Genomic DNA, 20048 nt, shown 5'->3' with positions numbered 1-20048 from the left:
ATAAATCTAAAAAACTATTGTTCATACCACCCAGCGAGTGCCGGCCTTGTAGAAAGGACGAAAGGTACCATAAAAGATAGACTGAAAAAGTGTATGGAAGAAACAGGAAAACCATGGACTAAATGTCTAGACTTACTAAAGTTATAACATCACTAACTCTACAGGTCTTACACCATATGAGATGTTGTTTGGAAGAGCTTACAGATTACCATATTTTAATAATATATGGGAAATTCCAGAAGAAGCTACATTAGCTGATTACATGAGAAAAATATTTGAAAAACAAAAAGACCAAAAGACTGATGAACCTTCATCTGTGTCTCCACAGGAAACCAATTTAGTGGAGCCAGGAGATTGAGTTCTAAAAAAAAGCATCAAAAGGAAACACTGGCATTCTCCTAAGTGGGAAGGGCCATTTCAGGTTTTGTTGAGCACTCCCACTGCATGTAAAATAGCAGAACGACCAACTTGGATTCTTCTAAGTCACTGTAAATGTGTGGTGGCAAAACAAGCAGACACCTAAGGACGCTGCTGATACTACTTATCCTGTCTGTAGGAATAGCTGACTCATTTTACACCCCAGTACCTTACTATTATGCAAATTCAGAAAAACAGATCCCGCTGTTATCTAATTTCTCAAACCCCTGTATGGAACAGGGTCAAGGATATTCTCCTGATCCATACTTTTGTTACAATGGGACCAGTACAGATGCCATGGTTTTGTTTAACCTGGCTGACATAACTGTAGGAGGCTATAGAGGGGACATCTGGGAAGGGTATGACTGGTACTTGGATAGCTCAGGACTCAAAACTCATGGGCCCAATTGGGGCGAGGTGTTTGCTACAGTACCACCGGCTCATGGGCTAGAGGATCCTATGGTTACACAGAAAAAGCTCAGAAATAGTCAAAAAGAATGTCCATGATTCTTACAAGTCGCCAAATAATAATCCATCTTAACACAACAGTTTATCCCCCAGAACCTCCAACAAAACGCTGGTCAGCCACCCGCAACCCTGCATGCCATGCTTTTACTCGTATGGCGTCCACATGCTGTTGACCCCTGCACACGCTTTGGTCTGTGCCCCAATCTTACAACAACAACTACTGCAAGTGTGTCATCCACACCCCCTAAGCGTGGAAACGGGACGGATGTGTTGACTCGTGGGCCTAGACCTAGTTCCATCTCAAAAGTATCATTAGTAAATGGCAACCCCACTGCAGACGAGTGGTTCCAGTTGACCACTGGGATTTCTGGTTTTAATCATAACTGGTTGCTAATGGTAGAGCAAGCTGCTAATGCTGCTAAACAAAGTTGTGTTGTCTGTATGGGGCCTAGGCCTCTGTTACAAAAAGCTCCAGCAAATTTAGATTCAACTTGTATGCTCACAGTGATGAATAGCATAAATCCTACTGGAAATTGTTCTTTTTGGGATGGTATTTTTTCCTGTGACCGGGCCAGACAGAAGGAAGCCCTATTTCTCCTCCAAAGTAGCAAAATTTCAGTTGTGTAAATGTTACTGGTAAAGGCCCGAAATGGGGCAGACTCAAGAAGTCATGGTGCTCTGAGACTGTTAAAGTTCCTGCACCATTTAAACCTGTATCACGTGCTGACATCTGGTGGTGGTGTGGAGACAACAAACTGTTTGACAAATTACCTATGAATGTCACTGGAACCTGTGCTTTGGTATCGTTGCTGTTACTGTATCTGTGTATCCCACCTCAGCTCAAGAATTAGTTAAGACTCTCTAGTGTGATCCCTGGACAATGGAAGCATCGAACCAAACTTGATGTAACCTGGCAAGGACAGACTGACCCAACCTACATCGATGCTATTGGTGTTCCACGAGGAGTCCCTGATGAGTATAAATTAGTTGAGCAAGTAGCTGCAGGATTTGAATCTACTTTGTGTTGGTGGTGTACAATTAATAAAAATGTTGATCGAATTAATTATATTCATTTCAATGTGCAGAGACTTGGCAACTGGACGCAGAATGGATTTGAGGCTGTACATGGACAGCTGGCAGCAACCTCTCTCATGGCCTCTCAGAACCGAATTGCTCTCGACATGATCCTGGCCGAAAAAGGAGGGGTATGTTATTTTCGCCGAAGAGTGTTGTGCTTTTATTCCGAACAACACTGCGGCAGATGGCAGTCTCACTGTGGCTCTGGAAGGACTTCGCACTCTGAATGGCAAACTTAAAGAACACTCAGGCGTGGACACATTCATGTGGGATTCAATGTATGACCTGTTTGGAAAGTATCACACACTGGTGTCTTCAGTGTTGGTGGCCTTAGCTGTGTTTGCAGCCATTCTGACTCTATGTGGGTGCTGTTGCATTCCATGCCTTCGAGCCCTGATAACGAGACTAATAAATGTAGCCCTTGCCCTGTCACCTGGACTGATGGCGTAGACGTTTCCTCTGTTCGCTGTACCAGACCCTGAAGACCTGGGAGAAGAGGACGAAGCCCAGAAGTATCATGTTGAGACGCGGTTTGGTTCTGATCAGTGAGTGAATAAATGCATGCCACGCGACTCTGCGTTCCAGTTGATCTAATCGTTCTGGTTTGAATTTTTAATAAAGTTTTAAAACATTTCTCTTGTATTAGCCATTTTCCCTCTGAGTGTAAGTGTTAATGTTGTTAAAAAATGACCTAGTTACCGAAAATCTGAGAAGAAGTGGTTTTCTAGTGATGCGAGAATAAATGGCATTAAGCATGATAAAACAAGAAGGAAATGTTAAGATCATTGTGTTTTCTTTTACCATGCTTTATGCTTTTATTACATTTAAATATGTTACCATTTACGCTGAACAGTTGCTGTACTGCTTGAAGTCTCATGAGGAGACTTTAACCCCCAAATTCCACTACCTGCGCTCCGACACGAATGCCGGAGCAAAATCGGTCCCGTTGTAGTCAATCAGAGCAATTCCACTACTGCGGCCGTGCGCCGCCCTCTGTTCCGGCGTCCGGCAAAAATAGAATCAATCCTATTTTTGCCGGACGCTGGAGCACCTCCGCAGTCAACAGACAGAAATCACAACCGCCCAACAGGAAAAGGAGCGAGCACAACTTCCGTTTTTCACAATAAATCGATAAACAAAAGGCGTTTTTTGTTTCATATGCACAGGTTTAACAACTTTTAACAACTATCAATGGCAGCTGAAGTTTAAATGCACAAAAGTAAGCCATAAATACAGTTTCCACTATCAAAGTAGTCACACTTTGTTGATCCAAACACTGCTGATCTCTCAACACAAATGATGGGCAGATTAAACAGTTCAGCGGAGCCGTTGTAGAGCGGGTACCAGTAAAAATTGAGTTCGGAAGCGAGTGGCTGCGGAAGGCGGGGGCGGACCGGAGCGGAGCGGAGCGGAATTTCGGGGTAAGAATGCTGAGCCTTGGTCCTGACCTAATGTGACCCAAGGACATCTGCTGACTTGGACAACTGCTGACTCGTGCAACTGTCTGTTGCACATTGTGTGATTAGACACTGATTAGAAAAACTGAATGCTCTTTGTGTGAAACTTGTAACAATTACTAAAATCTGAGAGCTGTGATTTCCCTCCATCCTTCAGTGTCAGCTCTCAGGCATGTACCTAGGGACCCGCCCAGCTTGTAATAAAAGGACACGCTCGGATTTCAAAGGCAGAGTGGGTTTGGAGGATCTGCCGGTACAGTGGAGACTGTGCTGGTCAGACCTTATTTCCATTCTCCTCTAGCATAAAACAGAATTCTGACTTTTGTGTCTCTTTTCTTCTGTTGTGTATGATGTCTTAGGGGTTTAAACCTGGCATCCACATTGTAACGCCCCCCCATCGCAGCTGGAAACATCTTCTCGAAGAGTCCGAAGTATCATGAATTTTAATATTAAACAGTAAAACTCAAAAGTTGCACTTGCCTTCCTTATTTAATATGGTTCCTTTTCGAGTTAGTATTCTGGAAAAGTTAATTCCAGCAAATTTTTTCACTTCCTGTATCTTTAATCTGCCCTAATTATAAAATATTTTATGTCAGGGGTGACCACAATAAACTCTTGAAATAAACGTAGCTACTGTTTATAAACCTGTAGTCCTGAATAAACATGTTGCTAATCCAAACTCACAATACATCATAGAAGAACGTTGTCTTCTTTGGACTTTAATCTACTAAAGGTTTACCCGTTCACCACCTGTTTTTTATGGATTTTGCTGTTAATGCAGATTAGTCTAGTCCAGGTTTGGAGAATCTAAGTGTTGTATTTTAGAGCTGGACCAGATCTAAGGTGGACCAGCTCTAAGCTAGACCAGATTTAAGGGGGACCAGATCTAAGGCGGACCAGATCTAAGGTGGACCAGATCTACAGTGGACCAGATCTAAGGTGGACCAGAGCTAAGCTGGACCAGATCTACGGTGAACCAGATGTAAGCTGGACCAGATCTAGGCTGGACCAGATCTATGGTGGAGCAGATCTAAGCTGGACCAGATCTAAGGTGGACCAGATCTACGGTGGGCCAGATCTACGGTGAACCAGATCTAGGCTTGACCAGATCTACGGTGGACCAGATCTACGGTGGGCCAGATCTACGGTGAACCAGATCTAAGGTGAACCAGATCTAGGCTTGACCAGATCTAAGGTGGACCAGATGTAAGGTGAACCAGATCTACGGTGGGCCAGATCTAGGCTTGACCAGATCTAAGGTGGACCAGATCTAGGCTTGACCAGATCTAAGGTGGACCAGATCTAGGCTTGACCAGATCTAAGGTGGACCTGATCTAGGCTTGACCAGATCTAAGGTGGACCTGATCTACGGTGGGCCAGATGTAATGTGGACCAGATGAAACTTGTTTTTTTCCAACTGTAACAAATCAAATGAAGGTTTCATAAACTGTCTTAAGGATTCTGTTATTAGTTTTAAATAATCTAGTTAAGGTCTGAAGAGTCTAGGTGTTGTAGAGTTTTAGCTCAACCAGTTCCAATTGTTCTCTTTTGCTTTTTGTAATAATTTAATCTCTTGTTCTAATTTAAAAACAAACAAATAAACACTGACATGGATAATCCATCTCTGAGGTGATCATAAGCAAGGCTGGTACACATAACTTCCACAACTGAATCAGCTCCAGTATCAGGAGCTGATTTGCACAAACAAGTTGTTTCCTCACCAGAAGAGTTTTCATTTACTTTAAACAAACGTTTAGACTTAGAGAAACCTGTTTCAGCAGGATTGTTTCTACCTTCTTCATGAACGTTATGTCTTGTTTAGAAATCTTCTCCCTCTTAAACTTTAGAGCTGAGACGTTGGGAATGATCCTGAAACAGAGGCACAGAATCAGAACCAGAACCTTTGGTACGGACATGAATCATGCTCTCGTGCCATACCTGATGCCGCGTAGCTTGGCCCGGTTGTCATGGCGATCAATGATGTTATGGAGGATCTCGAGGACCAGCTGCCTCAGCTCGCTGTCCTCCATCAGAGAGATGGAGAAGAGCGGGTCCAGGAAGGACGGCGGCAGCGCAGCGGCCATGGACTTGGACTTAAAGCCGGATGTCACCTGAGGACAAAGAGCCGAGTCAGAAAAAAAAGCTGAAGTGGTCCAGATGCTCTCCTGATATTTCAGATTGGAGAAACAAGATAAAACCAGATTAAAACTGAAGAGCAGAACTGCTCCATCTGGGTATGATCACATTCACACCTCCACAAGGTGCAGATCAATGTTGGCCTTCAACCTGATCAACAATCCTCCTGTGATTCCTCCTGTTTTCACTTGAATGGGTTTTTATTGCTTTTGTTTTTTTTATTTGGTTGCTTTAAATGATTTTTATGAATAAATCTGGTGGCGCAGTTGTTAGCACTGTTGCCTCGCAGCTTTAAGGTTGCAGGTTCGAAATTCGGCTGCAGCCTTTCTGCGTGGAGTTGCGTGTTTTCCCCATGCATGCGTGGGTTTCCTCTGGGTACTCCGGTTTCTCCCAGAGATCACAACATGCCCTGTAGGTTAACAATTGTACGTCGCTTTGGATAAAAGTGTTGAGGGTCTGCCCTGATGAGAAATTACTGTGCAGTGATTTTCTCCAAAAGACTGTGTTAAATTGCTCTGAAAGAGCATATTCCAACATCAGTGCCAAGAGACACTTCATTTCCCATGATGCTTTGCACACGGAAGCAATGTGATGATGTCATCGCCAAGGCGGAGCACGGGTTCTGTACATGGACAGTTTCCCCGCCAGCTGGAGGTTATTAATTTCAGCGAGAAACGAAACTTATGATTCTTTTGCCCAGTTAACTGGCGGTGGAGGACACGCTCGCTGACTATGGCTCCAAATAAAGTGTGCACGAGGCCTGGAGGCTTAAGTGGATCGGACACAGAACCACTGGAAAGCAACTCCAAGCCATCAAACCACACGGAGACGCTGTAAGTTATAAAACTCAGCACAAAGCGAAACTTCGCTCTCTTTGTGTCCAGCCCCAGTTGGAGAGACACTCGTGAGTGGACGACGCCAAACCATGAGAAAACAACGGAGGAATCATCTGACCTGCAACTCAGAGGAACAAAGGGATGCCTTTGGTTCGCTCACGCAAGAGTTTGATTTTATTTTATCTCCTCCCCTCCCCTCCTCTCTTCACCTTTTCCGTTTCTTCTAGATCAAAATAAGCGGTCATAGCGCGAGACCGTTTCAAAATACCAACGGTTTTCTCTATACCGGATCAAAATGCCACCCGGATAACCGTGAAGTAAGGTCTGTTTGTTTATTATTTAAATATCTGGGTCATTGTCGGTCAGCTGTGGCCAAGCTGGTCGACTCTGTTTTAGATTAAATAATTTACGAGTGATCTTTGTTGTTTTGTTAACTTTTGAAGTGTTTAAGTTCAGTTTCACTGATTTTTAAGTCACTAAATGCAAGGTAATTCCTTTTTGTCTGCATCTGAGAGAGGAAAGTCACAGCTTACAGCTCACCCTCCTCCAGCTTTATCTCACACATGCACCCACTTCGCTGTGAGAACAAAGAACTCCATTCATACATCCTTCATACATCCTTCATTCACACACACACACACACACACACACACACACACACACACACACACACACACACACACACACACACACACACACACACACACACACACACACACACACACACACACACACACACACACACACACACACGTGTTTTTAGTGTTTGGGGGGACTCACCACTGAAACAAATCCATCCATTGGGGACATCCTCCATTTTACACACACACACACACATTTCTAATTATATCAAATTGTTTTACATTATTATTCCATTGTTTAGTTAAATGTTATAAAATCCAGTTTTGCCTCAAGTGACTTTGTTTGTGTTGGTTGAAAATTTCTGCTCTTAACGATTCCACGAACTTTCAGACAGATTGATAAGATTTTGGATTTAATTAATTTTCCCTTTCTAATTAGAATGGGTGGTGCCCCGTAGATATCTAAGAATATCTTAATTAATTAATAAATCGGTAAATATTCCCATATTTACAGAATTTATTGAAGGATCCAAAAGTAAGTAAAGCTTACCAATTATTCGCTAACCTAATAACCCCAACAAAAGCATCTGCCAAATAAATAAACATAAACATAAATCTGATTTGTTTCGATCAGAAATAAATGAGAAAATGTTTCTATCTTTAGAAAATTGAGCAGAAAAGTGTTGATGAACCACATCTAGATAAACGTTTACCACCAAACAAAATGTTTCAAACAAAAACAAAAGGGATGTACTGAACATTCAGCCACACAGCCGAAACGGACAACAGGTCAACCCTGTTTTTGTTTCATCTCGCTCCACCCTCATGTGGCAGCTTGCTCAATAAAAACGGCACGTTCTGATTTCCAAAGTAAAGTTTTGCCCTTTTAGTAATGCTGTTTTATTAATATTGCTGGAATGTTCACATCGATTATGTGACACTTTTTAGTTTCCGTTTCACATCTACGGCTTCTGCCTGGCTCTTTTCTTCTTCCTTTACATTCTCACTACGTCTGTGATGGTGTTTTTACCGTCCTTTACCCACCGTGTTCTGAACAAGGTGTGATCCACATGAAGCACACAGACTCTGATGCTGCACGCAGCAGAGGCGTCACTTTCTTTTTCACTGGACAAGTGGGCCCAATGACGAACCAATATGTTCATGAGGGTGAATATTATATTTGTATAGAGCCTTCTTAGGGTTCTACAACCCCCCAAGGCACTTCACAACACAATCAGTCATTCACCCATTCACACGCTGGTAGGGATGTAGCCACAGCTGCTCTGGGACACACAGACAGAGGCGAGGCTGCCGAGCACTGGCGCCACAGGTCCCTCCGACCACCACCAGCAGGTAAGGCAGGTTAAGTGTCTTGCCCAAGGGCACACTAGCAGCATTCTCTAGTCGGAGCCGGGATCAAGCCTGCAACCTTCTGATTACTGGACAACCTGCTCCACCTCCTGAGTGAGTGAGACGTTTGACTCACCATGATGAGGGAGCTGAGCAGCATCGTCTGGATCCTCTTGGTTCCCTGATGTCTGACACAAAAATAAAACATTGATTCATTTATAATTGCTGATTTGCTTATTTTATTTAGAAGCAGGTCAGAAACACCAGATAAACACATAAAATAGTTAACATTTTAAATATTCAGGAGCCTTTAAAGTGGCTCCGCCTACTGCCTGAAGGAAGACGGGTGTGTGTGTGTGTTATATTCTTAAGGAAATTCTACTTTAGTTCATTATATTTGAGGAACTTTTCACTAAACTCTCTTCAGGGTTTTAAAACTGTTGATGTGATTTTTTATGTCTATAAAAGTTCCTAATTGAAGGACGAGTAAAAATCACCCGATGATAAAGATAAAATGTTTCATTTGAATTTTATTGTTGCTTCATTTAAACCAAAGTTTTAATTTTAAAGACTGGTTGTTTCATTACTACAGAAGTCCTAAAGGGCCAACCCCAACCAGGGTCACACAGGTCAGAGGTCATGTGAACGGGTCCACAAAGGCCATCAGACGAAACATTTGATCCCGGACGAGCCCCCAGGTGAACACATGACGCAATTAGTGTTGGTAGCAAAATTATGTTTTATTATAAAAGTAGCACCAGAGGAACGCTGCAGGGCTCAGGGTTCATTCCGCTTTCTAGTTATGGTTCTCCATGACTGTTCCAGGTTTTCCATGACTGTATGAATGCTGCAGGGCTGCTTCCGTCTGCCGAAACACAGAAATTATCTTTAAGATGAAGCAGAGAGCCGTGATCCTCCACTATCAGCTGAACCTCCACTTGATCCATCTCTAAGCTCAGGAGGAGAATGAAGCCTTTTTTACAGGACACATTGTGCCAGAGTAATATTACCCCAACAGTGTGCTATGCTGGCATGGCGATGCGCAAATTTTGTGGCATTCCTTCCACCTTGCTAGGCTGTAATATTGCAGTAATCGTCTGTCTGTAAACAGCGATTTCGCCTTGATGAAACAGAGGGAGGTGTCGTGATCACGTGGGGAGTTACTGCCAAGCGCCGGCTGGCAGTTATATTTAAAGTGAAAATAAACAAAAGTTTCACTTTTGTTAAGAGAAGCAACTGAAATGCTAAACTGGTGGCTGCAGTGCTCCTGCACAGGGACAGCGGAGGACAGACACATTCAGAAGCAGCTTGTTTAAAAAAAAGTTATGATCGCGACTTCAATCGCAATAAAAAGCACGTTACGTCCACGAACAGTTTCATGACGCCATTGTGTAGTCTTTTGTAAAAAAGACACGATTGCGCCACATTACCGCCACGGTCTGACCACTTTGATTGATTGACACCATTGTTTTGTAAAAATGGCTTTAGAGTCAAACCGATCAGACGAGAGCAGGTTAAGTGTCATAAACATCTGAGACTGAGGAAAATCACAGCAAATGGATATTTGGGCAGAACCGCCATCAGAGACGGGAAAAGTTGCATTCATCAGAATTGGGTTCTGATGGGAGCTGATCTGGATTCAGCTGGATTTTATTTTCTCATTTTTTATTTACCTGTTAGATGGGAAATAATACAGAAATTAAACTTTAGGCTAAATCTAATCCTAAGCAGACCCACATCAGGATGTTCTGGTTCTGGCTTCTTGAGACTCACCCAATCTTAACGGTGTCTAAAGTGTGACACGGTGTCCCGTACACGGGGACTTTACCCATGATGAACATCATCACTTCGGCTCGCTGGTAATCTGGCAGATTTCCTCCAAAAAACCCTGACAGGACAAGGAAAAACAAACCCATTAGAACCACTTCCGACCCGTATTAACCCCACCAGAACCTCTGCTTTAACAAACACACCAATGGTCTGGATGATGGCGTTCTGGACGATCCGCTCGTCACTCTCCTTCCCTCGGACCGACGACACGCTGCTGCTGGAGTTCCTCCTGGAGCTCTCTCCCAGCTCCAGGTCCACGCTCATCCTCAGGTGTTTGAGGAGCGTGTTGAAGACCTCCAGAACCGTCGGACCTGAAGTCCCAAACACACAAAACAGGATCAGATGCAAAAAAACGGCTTGTTTCTCGTTTAGCCCTTCTGTTGGGTTCAGTTTAACATGTAAAACATAAAAACATAAAAACTCTTTAAAAGGGAAGTTTCTGCATTTTTAATGCATTTTTATTGAATAATTATTATATTCATTATTTTCCACTCAGTTAAAAACCTTAACAGGAGAGGCATATGCTTTTACTGTGAAAGGGCTTAAATGGGAGTTTACATCCTGGTGGACGATGAATCCTAAAACCAGCTTATTTTTGTGTGATGTACTCATAGCCTCTGGGTAGAGCAGCAACAGGATTCTAACCAGCAACCCTGCAACAACAGCTGACGTAAAGAACCCATCAGGCTAGAAACAACATGGCCGACGTGGCGTGTGCTTTAACCTGCTTTAAACGTTTTAGATTCAGTAAATCCTGATCTGGGGTGTTTCTCAATGCCAAGGAACCTTGCCTTGATGTCTTGGCCCGGCACCGGTTGCCTAGGAGATAAGTCATCAGGAACCGCCAAGACGTGTTCCAATGTTCATGTTCTACCAAGGCGTCTGTTCTTCGTTTGTTAGCCATTTGGCTAGCTGGGCGAGGATACACGGGAGGTGTCTTGTAGCCTAGCCTCGGTCAAAAATTACCCAGTATACACCGCAGTATTTTCAAAAGGACGGCGGATAAGAAGCCGGCAGCTACTTCAAGGACAATTTTCAAGTTTAAAAGTAAGTCAACTAATTAAAAAAAATTTTTTTTAGATCCAAAGAAGTTATCTATTGTTAGTTAGTTTTTTATAGTTGCAGCTTCAGTGGCTAGCGGGTAGTAACTCATTTATACATTTATATTGAAACTAACATGTATAAAATATAACGTTATCTCCCGTGTCACGTGACGTTACGTGACCACTGTGGAAGCCGTGGTCACGTGACGCAAGTCTGTTCCATTTAACAGTTTTCTTTGACCAAGGAAGGACAGTGTCCTCGTGAGCAAAGTACCTGGCCTCACAAGATATCGCCTCGCAAGGCCAGGCGCCTTGACATTGAGAAACACCCCTGGTCTCTGGAGGGTTAAAAATCTCCACGTCTGTCCGATATCAAAAACATTTTTATTCTATTAGATCAGACAAAAACCAACATTAGATTAATGTTGCCATAGAAACCATTTAAACCACTAATTCATGCTTAATTTACCATATAATCGAACTAAAGTCAGTATCATGACAGGTTCGGAAACAGATTTGGTTTGTTCTCTCTTAAACGGTAGAGAAGTGCAGCTCGTTCTGCTTTTGTGTTCTAATTTAATCCATCACAGAAAGCAACACCTCAGATTATCTAATCTGTTCTTCATCACAACTGCCTGCAGCTCTGTGGAGTTCCAGCTCGGTCAGCGGGACGGAAACACATTAAGCAGAAATGAAACTCACTTTAAAACAAAGATAAATTATTTTTCACCAGTTTACTTCAGAATCGTAGATTATTATTTAGCAAAAGTAAATCTTTTAAACACACAAGCAGCTTATTTTTATATATGATTTGTTCCCTCCTGCTAACGGAGTTTCCATTCACTTACAGTCTTTATGCTAGGCTACGCTAACATCCTGGTACAAAGGTCAGAAGCTCTTGACTATTTAACGCGTTACCTGGCAGGTAAAACGCCGCTGGGCAGAATATTATTAAGTTCGCATATTTCAATCAACCCGACTGAGAATAAGTCTAAAAATATTTACTTATAAATATTTAACAGGATTAAATAATAGATTATAATCCCATAAAAACAAAAGGATGTTTTTAAACACATTTACTTCAGATAAACAGTAATTATATTATAATAACCCACAGTAACCACGCCTTACCTTTGCACATATTATAACTCTGTCTTCAAGTAAAAATAAATATGAAATAAAAAAAAGGATGGTTTTCTAGCTGTGGAGGTTTGAAGGTTAAACTAAACTACTGAAGCAACACAAAACTCTGCCGTTCTACATAAACAAACAAACAAACAAACAAACAAACCCTACAAATGAAAACAACAGCGGCTCCTCTGAGTGATCAGAACATAAAGAACATGAATAAAAACAAAGGGAGCATAAACAAATCCTCTTAAAACCATAAATAATATTTTTTCTTTCTAAAATTTAGTCTGATGAAAAATAAACCAGTGATGATGTCATCAGATCAGCTGTGTCTGGTCACTCTGAGCTGGTCTAATCAACAAGCAGCTTTTCTGTCATTTATCTACACGTTAAATGTTGTTTCAGCTCTTCTATAAAACAATTATTGATTTTCTAGTGTTTAAAAAACTGAAGACATGAAAAGTTTAAAATTAAACCACAGATAAATAAATATCTACTCTGCGGTATGAAGTTGACCACCACCCCATAGATCATGTGGTTTAAACCATTTTACACTTCCATAAAGAAAGGAGGTTCAGTCCATCTATGCACATACACCGTTAGCTGCTAGTAGGTAACGGCTAGTGGGTAACTGCTAGTAACTAGCTGCTAGTAGGTAACTGCTAGTGGGTAACTGCTAGTAACTAGCTGCTAGTAGGTAACTGCTAGTGGCTAGCTGCTAGTAGGTAACTGCTAGTGGGTAACTGCTAGTAACTAGCTGCTAGTAGGTAACTGCTAGTGGCTAGCTGCTAGTAGGTAACTGCTAGTGGCTAGCTGCTAGTAGGTAACTACTAGTAGCTAACTGCTAGTAGCTAGCTGCTAACATTAGCTTTAAACAGAGCAGCATAAAACTAATGAATAGGTTTTATGACCTCTAACAGAGACTCGTGGGAAAATGTATATAACCTGAAACATGTCGTTTTAAAGTTCTGTACACTCGACAAGTCGAGTTCTGTTTAATTATTAATGTTCTGATGACAGACACCTTTAATGGTCGTGATGTCAGAGAACAAAATTATAACCTAAAGGTTTAAAGAAAGTTTGTCTTCAGTTTTGTTTCAAACACAGAAAACTACAAAGATGTATGTGTGAGTGTTTAATCTAGGCAGGTGTGTTTACTGTACCGAGCCACAGATTAGGCGGAGTTGTGTTTTCACTTTCAAACACGAACGTGTCGCTTGGTTTGGACTCTTGGATCATACCTGTTCAGGTGAAAAGTTGTTTGTTCTTCTCCAAGCAAAAACAACAAAACAAGTTGTTGGAAATAAGAGTTTTCTATAAACGATCAGCAATCAGAAAGGGTTTTCTCCTCACACTAAACTCTGAATAGTTTCTGCTCCTCTGGAGGTCACGACCTTTCTAATTATGATAATGCATAAAAGCAGAGGAGGCTGAATCTGACTGGATCACATCAGAACCTCTGTGGGTTTACTTCATTATCACTAAAATAATAAAAGCTGATTTTTTTCTACTTTATTTTTATTTATTGACATTAAAATAAAAATACAAAACTAAATTGCTAAAAGCCTAAATGAAAAAGGGGACAGAAAGAAGAAAAACTTATGTTATCTGCCCTTTTTGACTAAAATAACATTAATTCAAATGAAACAATCATATGATTGTTAAAAAATGTGAACAATATAGTTTCTGGACTGGTTGGCCGACACAACCTCAACCCATGAATTGAAAAAAAGAGAGAAAACAAGTTACACAGAAATAAGCATAAAGTTATATACATATATACACATATGCATACATAGACTTGTTCCCTTTTCCCCTTATTTTTCTTTCACCCCCCAACCCCCCTCCCCTCACGCATTTATGTAACAGATCTATACAAGTTGCCTAGATCTCCTCCTTGAACCGTCACCTTATCGTGGTGGAGGAGTTTGAGTGCCCTAATGATCCTAGGAGCTATGTTGTCTGGGGCACTTAGTGCCCCTGGTAGGGTCTCCCATGACAAATTGGTCTTAGGTGAAGGGTGAGACAAAGAACGGTTCGAAGGATCTTTCATGGTGGTGAAAACGAAGAGTCGGAGTACCCGGCCCGGAGGGTTACCGGGGTCCCACCCTGGAGCCAGGCCTGGGGTTGGGGCCCGTGAGCGAGCGCCTGGTGGCCGGGCTTTCGCCCATGGGGCCCGGCCGGGCCCAGCCCGAACCGGATACATGGGCTCGTCCAACTGTGGACCCACCACCCGCAGGAGGAACATGAAGGGTCCGGTGCAATGCGAATCGGGTGGCAGACCAAGGCGGGAGCCTTGGCGGTCCAATCCCCGCACAAGGAAACTAGTTTTTGGGACATGGAACGTCACCTCGCTGGCGGGGAAGGAGCCGGAGCTTGTGGCAGAGGTTGAGCGGTACCGGCTAGATATAGTCGGACTCACCTCGACACATTGCATTGGCTCTGGAACCCGAGACCTGGAGAGGGGTTGGACACTCTACTTTGCTGGAGTTGCTCCGGGTGAGAGGCGGAGGGCTGGGGTTGGCTTTTTGTTAGCCCCGAGACTCTCTGCCTGTGTGTTGGGGTTTACCCCGGGGGACAAGAGGGTAGCTTCCTTGCGCCTTCGGGTCGGGGAACGGGTCCTGACTGTTGTTTGTGCTTATGGGCCAAATATCAGTTCAGAGTACCCACCCTTTTTGGAGTCCCTGGGACGAGTGCTAGATAGTGCTCCATCAGGGGACTCCATTGTCCTGCTGGGGGACTTCAATGCTCACGTGGGCAATGACAGCTTGACCTGGAGGGGTGTGATTGGGAGGAACGGCCCACCTGATCAGAACTCGAGCGGTGTTTTGTTATTGGACTTCTGTGCAAGCCGCAGTTTGGCCATAACGAACACCATGTTCGAACATAAGGATGCCCACCGGTACACTTGGTACCAGGGCAGCCTAGGTCACAGGTCGATGATAGATTTTGTAGTCGTATCATCTGACCTGCGACCGTATGTTTTGGACACCCGAGTGAAGAGAGGGGCGGAGCTGTCAACTGATCACCACCTGGTGGTGAGTTGGATCAGATGGCAAGGGAACATGCCGCGTAGACCTGGCAGACCCAAACGCATAGTGAGGGTCTGCTGGGAACGCCTGGCAGAAGAACCTGTCAAGACGGTCTTCAACTCCCACCTCCGGCAGAGCTTTGACCACGTCCCGAGAGCAGTGGGGGACATTGAGTCCGAGTGGGCCTTGTTCCACTCTGCGATTGTCGAGGCGGCTGTTGCTAGCTGTGGTCGTAAGGTGGCCGGTGCCAGTCGTGGTGGCAACCCCCGTACCCGCTGGTGGACACCAGAGGTTCGGGGAGCCGTCAGGCTGAAGAAGGAGGCCTACAGGGCGTGGCTGGTCTGTGGGTCTCCGGAGGCAGCAGACAGGTACCGGATAGCCAAGCGGGGTGCAGCAGTGGCAGTTGCCGAGGCAAAATCTCGGGCGTGGGAGGAGTTTGGTGAGGCCATGGAGAAAGACTATCGATCGGCTCCAAAGAGGTTCTGGCAAACTGTCCGGCGCCTCAGGAGAGGAAGGCAGCAACTCGCTCACACTGTTTACAGTGGGGATGGGGAGCTGCTGACGTCAACTGAGGCTATAGTCGGACGGTGGAAGGAATACTTTGAGGAGCTCCTCAATCCCACCAATGCGCATTCCGAGGAGGAACCAGAGCTGGGAGGCCTGGGGATGGACTGTCCGATCTCGGGGGCAGAAGTTGCTGAGGTAGTCAAACAACTACACAGCGGCGGAGCCCCGGGGGCGGATGAGGTTCGTCCTGGGTATCTTAAGGCTATGGATGTTGTAGGGCTGTCATGGTTGACACGTCTCTACAACATTGCGTGGTCATCGGGGGCAGTTCCTAGGGAGTGGCAGACCGGGGTGGTGGTCCCCATCTTTAAGAAGGGTGACCTGAGGGTGTGTTCCAACTATAGGGGGATCACACTCCTCAGCCTCCCTGGAAAGGTCTACTCCAAGGTACTGGAGAGGAGGGTCCGATCGATAGTTGAATCTCAGATAGAGGAGGAGCAATGTGGTTTTCGTCCTGGCCGTGGAACTGTGGACCAGCTCTATACCCTTGCAAGGGTGATGGAGGGGGCATGGGAGTTTGCCCAACCAATCCACATGTGCTTTGTGGATTTGGAGAAGGCTTATGACCGTGTCCCCAGGGGCACCCTGTGGGGGACGCTCCAGGAGTATGGGGTGGGTGGCTTTCTGTTAAGGGCCATTCAGTCCCTTTACCAGAGGAGCGTGAGTTTGGTCCGCATAGCCGGTAGTAAGTCGGACCTGTTCCCAGTGAGGGTTGGACTCCGCCAGGGCTGCCCTTTGTCACCGGATCTGTTCATCACTTTTATGGACAGAATTTCTAGACGCAGCCGTGGTGTGGAGTGTGTCGAGTTTGGTGGCAGGAGAATCTCGTCTCTGCTTTTTGCGGATGATGTGGTCCTCCTAGCTTCATCCAGCTCTGACCTTCAGCTCTTGCTGGGTAGGTTCGCGGCCGAATGTGAAGCGGCTGGGATGAGGATCAGCACCTCCAAATCTGAGACCATGGTTCTCGACCGGAAAAGGGTGGCTTGCCACCTCCGGGTCGGGGGAGAGGTCCTACCTCAAGTGGAGGAGTTTAAGTATCTCGGGGTCTTGTTCACGAGTGAGGGTAGGAGGGATCGGGAGATCGACAGGCGGATTGGTTCGGCGTCTGCAGTGATGCGGACGCTGACCCGATCTGTCGTGGGGAAGAGGGAGCTGAGCCAGAAAGCCAGGCTCTCGATTTACCGGTCGATCTACGTCCCAATCCTCACCTATGGTCATGAGCTTTGGGTAATGACCGAAAGAACGAGATCGCGGATACAAGCGGCCGAAATGAGTTTCCTCCGTAGGGTGGCCGGGCTCAGCCTTAGAGATAGGGTGAGGAGCTCGGACATTCGGGAGGGACTCGGAGTAGAACCGCTGCTCCTCCGGATCGAAAGGAGCCAGTTGAGGTGGTTTGGGCATCTGGTCAGGATGCCTCCTGGACGCCTCCCTGGGGAGGTGTTTCGGGCATGTCCTGCCGGCAGAAGGCCCCCGGGTCGACCCAGGACACGTTGGAGAAGTTACATCTCCAATCTGGTCCGGGAACGCCTTGGGGTCCTGCCGGAGGAGCTGGTGGACAAGGCCGGGGAGAGGACGGCCTGGAGCTCCCTAGTTGGGATGCTGCCCCCGCGACCCGGACCCGGATAAGCGGAGGAAGACGACGACGACGACGATCTATACAAGTTAATCATTAATTTTTTATCTCTTTTTTGAAAGTCAATATTGTTTTTGCATTCTTGATTTCAGTATTTAATTTATTCCACATTTTAACTCCATATATGGACACACAATGTTCCTTTTTGAGTATCCTATGTCTAGGTATATTAAATAATTAATGTCCTTTTAAATCATATTTGCTATGTCTTTTTGTAAATCTTTTGATTAAACCTGCAGGTGCGTACCCTTTGTTTGCAATATACATACATTTTAAAAAATTGTAGTCAACCAGATCATAGAATTTTAGCGTTTTTAATTTTATAAATAATGGATTGGACGGATCTCTGTAGTTGCTCCTTGTGATTATTCCTATTGCTTTTTTCTGTAAGATGTAAGTGGAATTTGTGTAAGTTTTATATCTTGTTCCCCAGATTTCAGTGCAGTAGTTCAGGTATGATCAGTGAGTTATATAACAAATATAGGGAATTATTATCAAGTGACCATTTTGCTTTATGTAACAGTGCAATAGTTGTAGATATTTTAGTTTTGACACTGTTTATATGTAGTTTCCAAGACATTTTTTCATCAATGATGACTCCCAGATACTTGACTTGTTTAACTCTTAATATTAATCTCATCTATATTTAATAAAATTTCATCATTTGAATATGTATTACTAAATATCATGAAACATGATTTATCACTGTTTAATGATAGTTTGATGGGAACAAACTATCATGACCAGATGTAAGCTGGACCAGATGTAAGGAGGACCAGATCTAAGGCGGACCAGATCTACGGTGGACCAGACCTACAGTGGACCAGATCTAAGCTGGACCAAATCTACGATGGACCAGATCTAAGGTGGACCAGATCTAAGCTGGACCAGATCTACGGTGGACCAGATCTACGGTGGACCAGATCTAAGCTGGACCAGATCTAAGGTGAACCAGATCTAAGCTGGACCTGATCTACGGTGGACCAGATCTACGGTGGACCAGATCTACGGTGGACCAGATCTACGGTGGACCAAATCTACGGTGGACACGATCTACGGTGGACACGATCTACGGTGGACCAGATCTAAGGTAGCCTAGATCTAGGCTGGACCAGATCTAAGGTGGACCAGGTCTAAGCTGGACCAGATCTAGGCTGGACCTAGTTTGTTCCCATCAAACCATAGTTACATTTTTTTCATCTCTGTTTGTATCACTTCTATCATCTGCTCAACATTATCTCCTGAATAATAAAAAGTTGTATCATCTGCAAATAAGGTGCATTTTAATATATTGGATACCTCAACAATGTCATTTATATAAATGATAGTTTAGGGCCCAATTCTGGCCAGCAAAACATCTGATTAAATTTACATGAGAAGTGATTTTTATCTGATGGAATAAAGTACTTTAGTGTTTTTATCAGGTCTGTAATAAAACTAGAGCCATCATTAATTAAATGGAGACATTTTTGCTCTTTTCCAGTAACTGCAGTGGGAGGAGTTTCCATTAGTGCCTCTTCTGAACCGTGACATTTCATCTCTTCAAGCAGCTCCTCTAAAATAAAAGCCTCATTAATCATAAATGATTTTCTGAAAGTAGTCTTTGGCTTTTAAATGCCAGGATCCACTGGACTGGTTTAAATTTAAACATGGACTCTGACTGTGGATCAGAGGGGTTGGATCTATCTGACTCGGTTCTGGGACTCACCTACAGATCCTTTAGCAGCGATGGCCACCGTCTCCAGCAGAACCTGGACGATCCCGGCTCTGACCCGCGGCGTGGTCCTGTTGTTGGTGTCCAGGTGGTTCAGAACCTGCTGGATGACGTGGTGCGAGTGCTGGGCCTGAAGGAAGTTAAGGGTGCAGGAAGTATACAGACTAATGGCTGCAGCGGCGAAGCCAACTGCACATGGACCAATAAGGATCAATGACTCATAACAACAAATATTTAACAAATACTCAACAACAGCAACAAATTTTATAGAAACTTTAGGACCTCACTGTTTCTTAGAGTTCCCCGCCGTGAGTCAAGATGGGTGAGTCCATGAATGTTAGAGACAGTGTGACGTAGATCTGTCAGGCTTTTCTAATCCTAGAGTCTCACCGTCTATTTTCTATCAGAAGGTGATGCAGGACATAGGTGTAGGAGACTATTTTCATGTTCAGCCTGCACTAAAAACCTAGAGTGACCCGTTAGCATCAGGAATAACCATTAAAAATGGTTTTCCAGTCAACCACACTTCTAAAAGTTCTTCTGTTGTTCTGCTTTTTCTTCTGTGATATTTTAATATCAGCTGAATCAAGACTTCCAGGCTGTGGTTTTTATTATGAACACATTTCATATTTTGTAGGACATTACGTTTAAAGGTCCATTAAAAACCTCCATGTTTTTTAACTCATTCACTGCCGGCCGTTTCCTGATCAGAAAAGCCTCTCACAGAACGTTGTGCTCTATGATGATGTCAACGCCAAAACTACCAAAACAACGAG

General features: G+C 44.2%; 1 protein-coding gene across 5 annotated transcripts in view; it reads right to left on the bottom strand.

The window, feature by feature from the left end:
• The window catches only part of efr3a (EFR3 homolog A (S. cerevisiae)), a 130754-nt gene that overhangs the window by 36220 nt on the left and 74486 nt on the right, over positions 1 to 20048 (bottom strand). For all 5 annotated transcript variants that reach the window (XM_070541526.1, XM_070541528.1, XM_070541527.1 and 2 more), the window contains 6 exons: positions 19267 to 19402; positions 10296 to 10463; positions 10096 to 10210; positions 8459 to 8510; positions 5358 to 5530; positions 5213 to 5288 (listed from right to left, as the gene is read on the bottom strand). In XM_070541526.1, the coding sequence (XP_070397627.1) occupies positions 5213 to 5288; positions 5358 to 5530; positions 8459 to 8510; positions 10096 to 10210; positions 10296 to 10463; positions 19267 to 19402 (720 nt within the window). The remainder of the gene's footprint in view (positions 1 to 5212; positions 5289 to 5357; positions 5531 to 8458; positions 8511 to 10095; positions 10211 to 10295; positions 10464 to 19266; positions 19403 to 20048) is intronic.

This window comes from Nothobranchius furzeri, chromosome 11, assembly GCF_043380555.1.
Source record: "Nothobranchius furzeri strain GRZ-AD chromosome 11, NfurGRZ-RIMD1, whole genome shotgun sequence".
In the NCBI taxonomy this organism is placed as follows: domain Eukaryota; kingdom Metazoa; phylum Chordata; class Actinopteri; order Cyprinodontiformes; family Nothobranchiidae; genus Nothobranchius; species Nothobranchius furzeri.
Note: the sequence above shows the minus strand (reverse complement) of the source record. Positions and strands in the feature narration are given on the sequence as shown.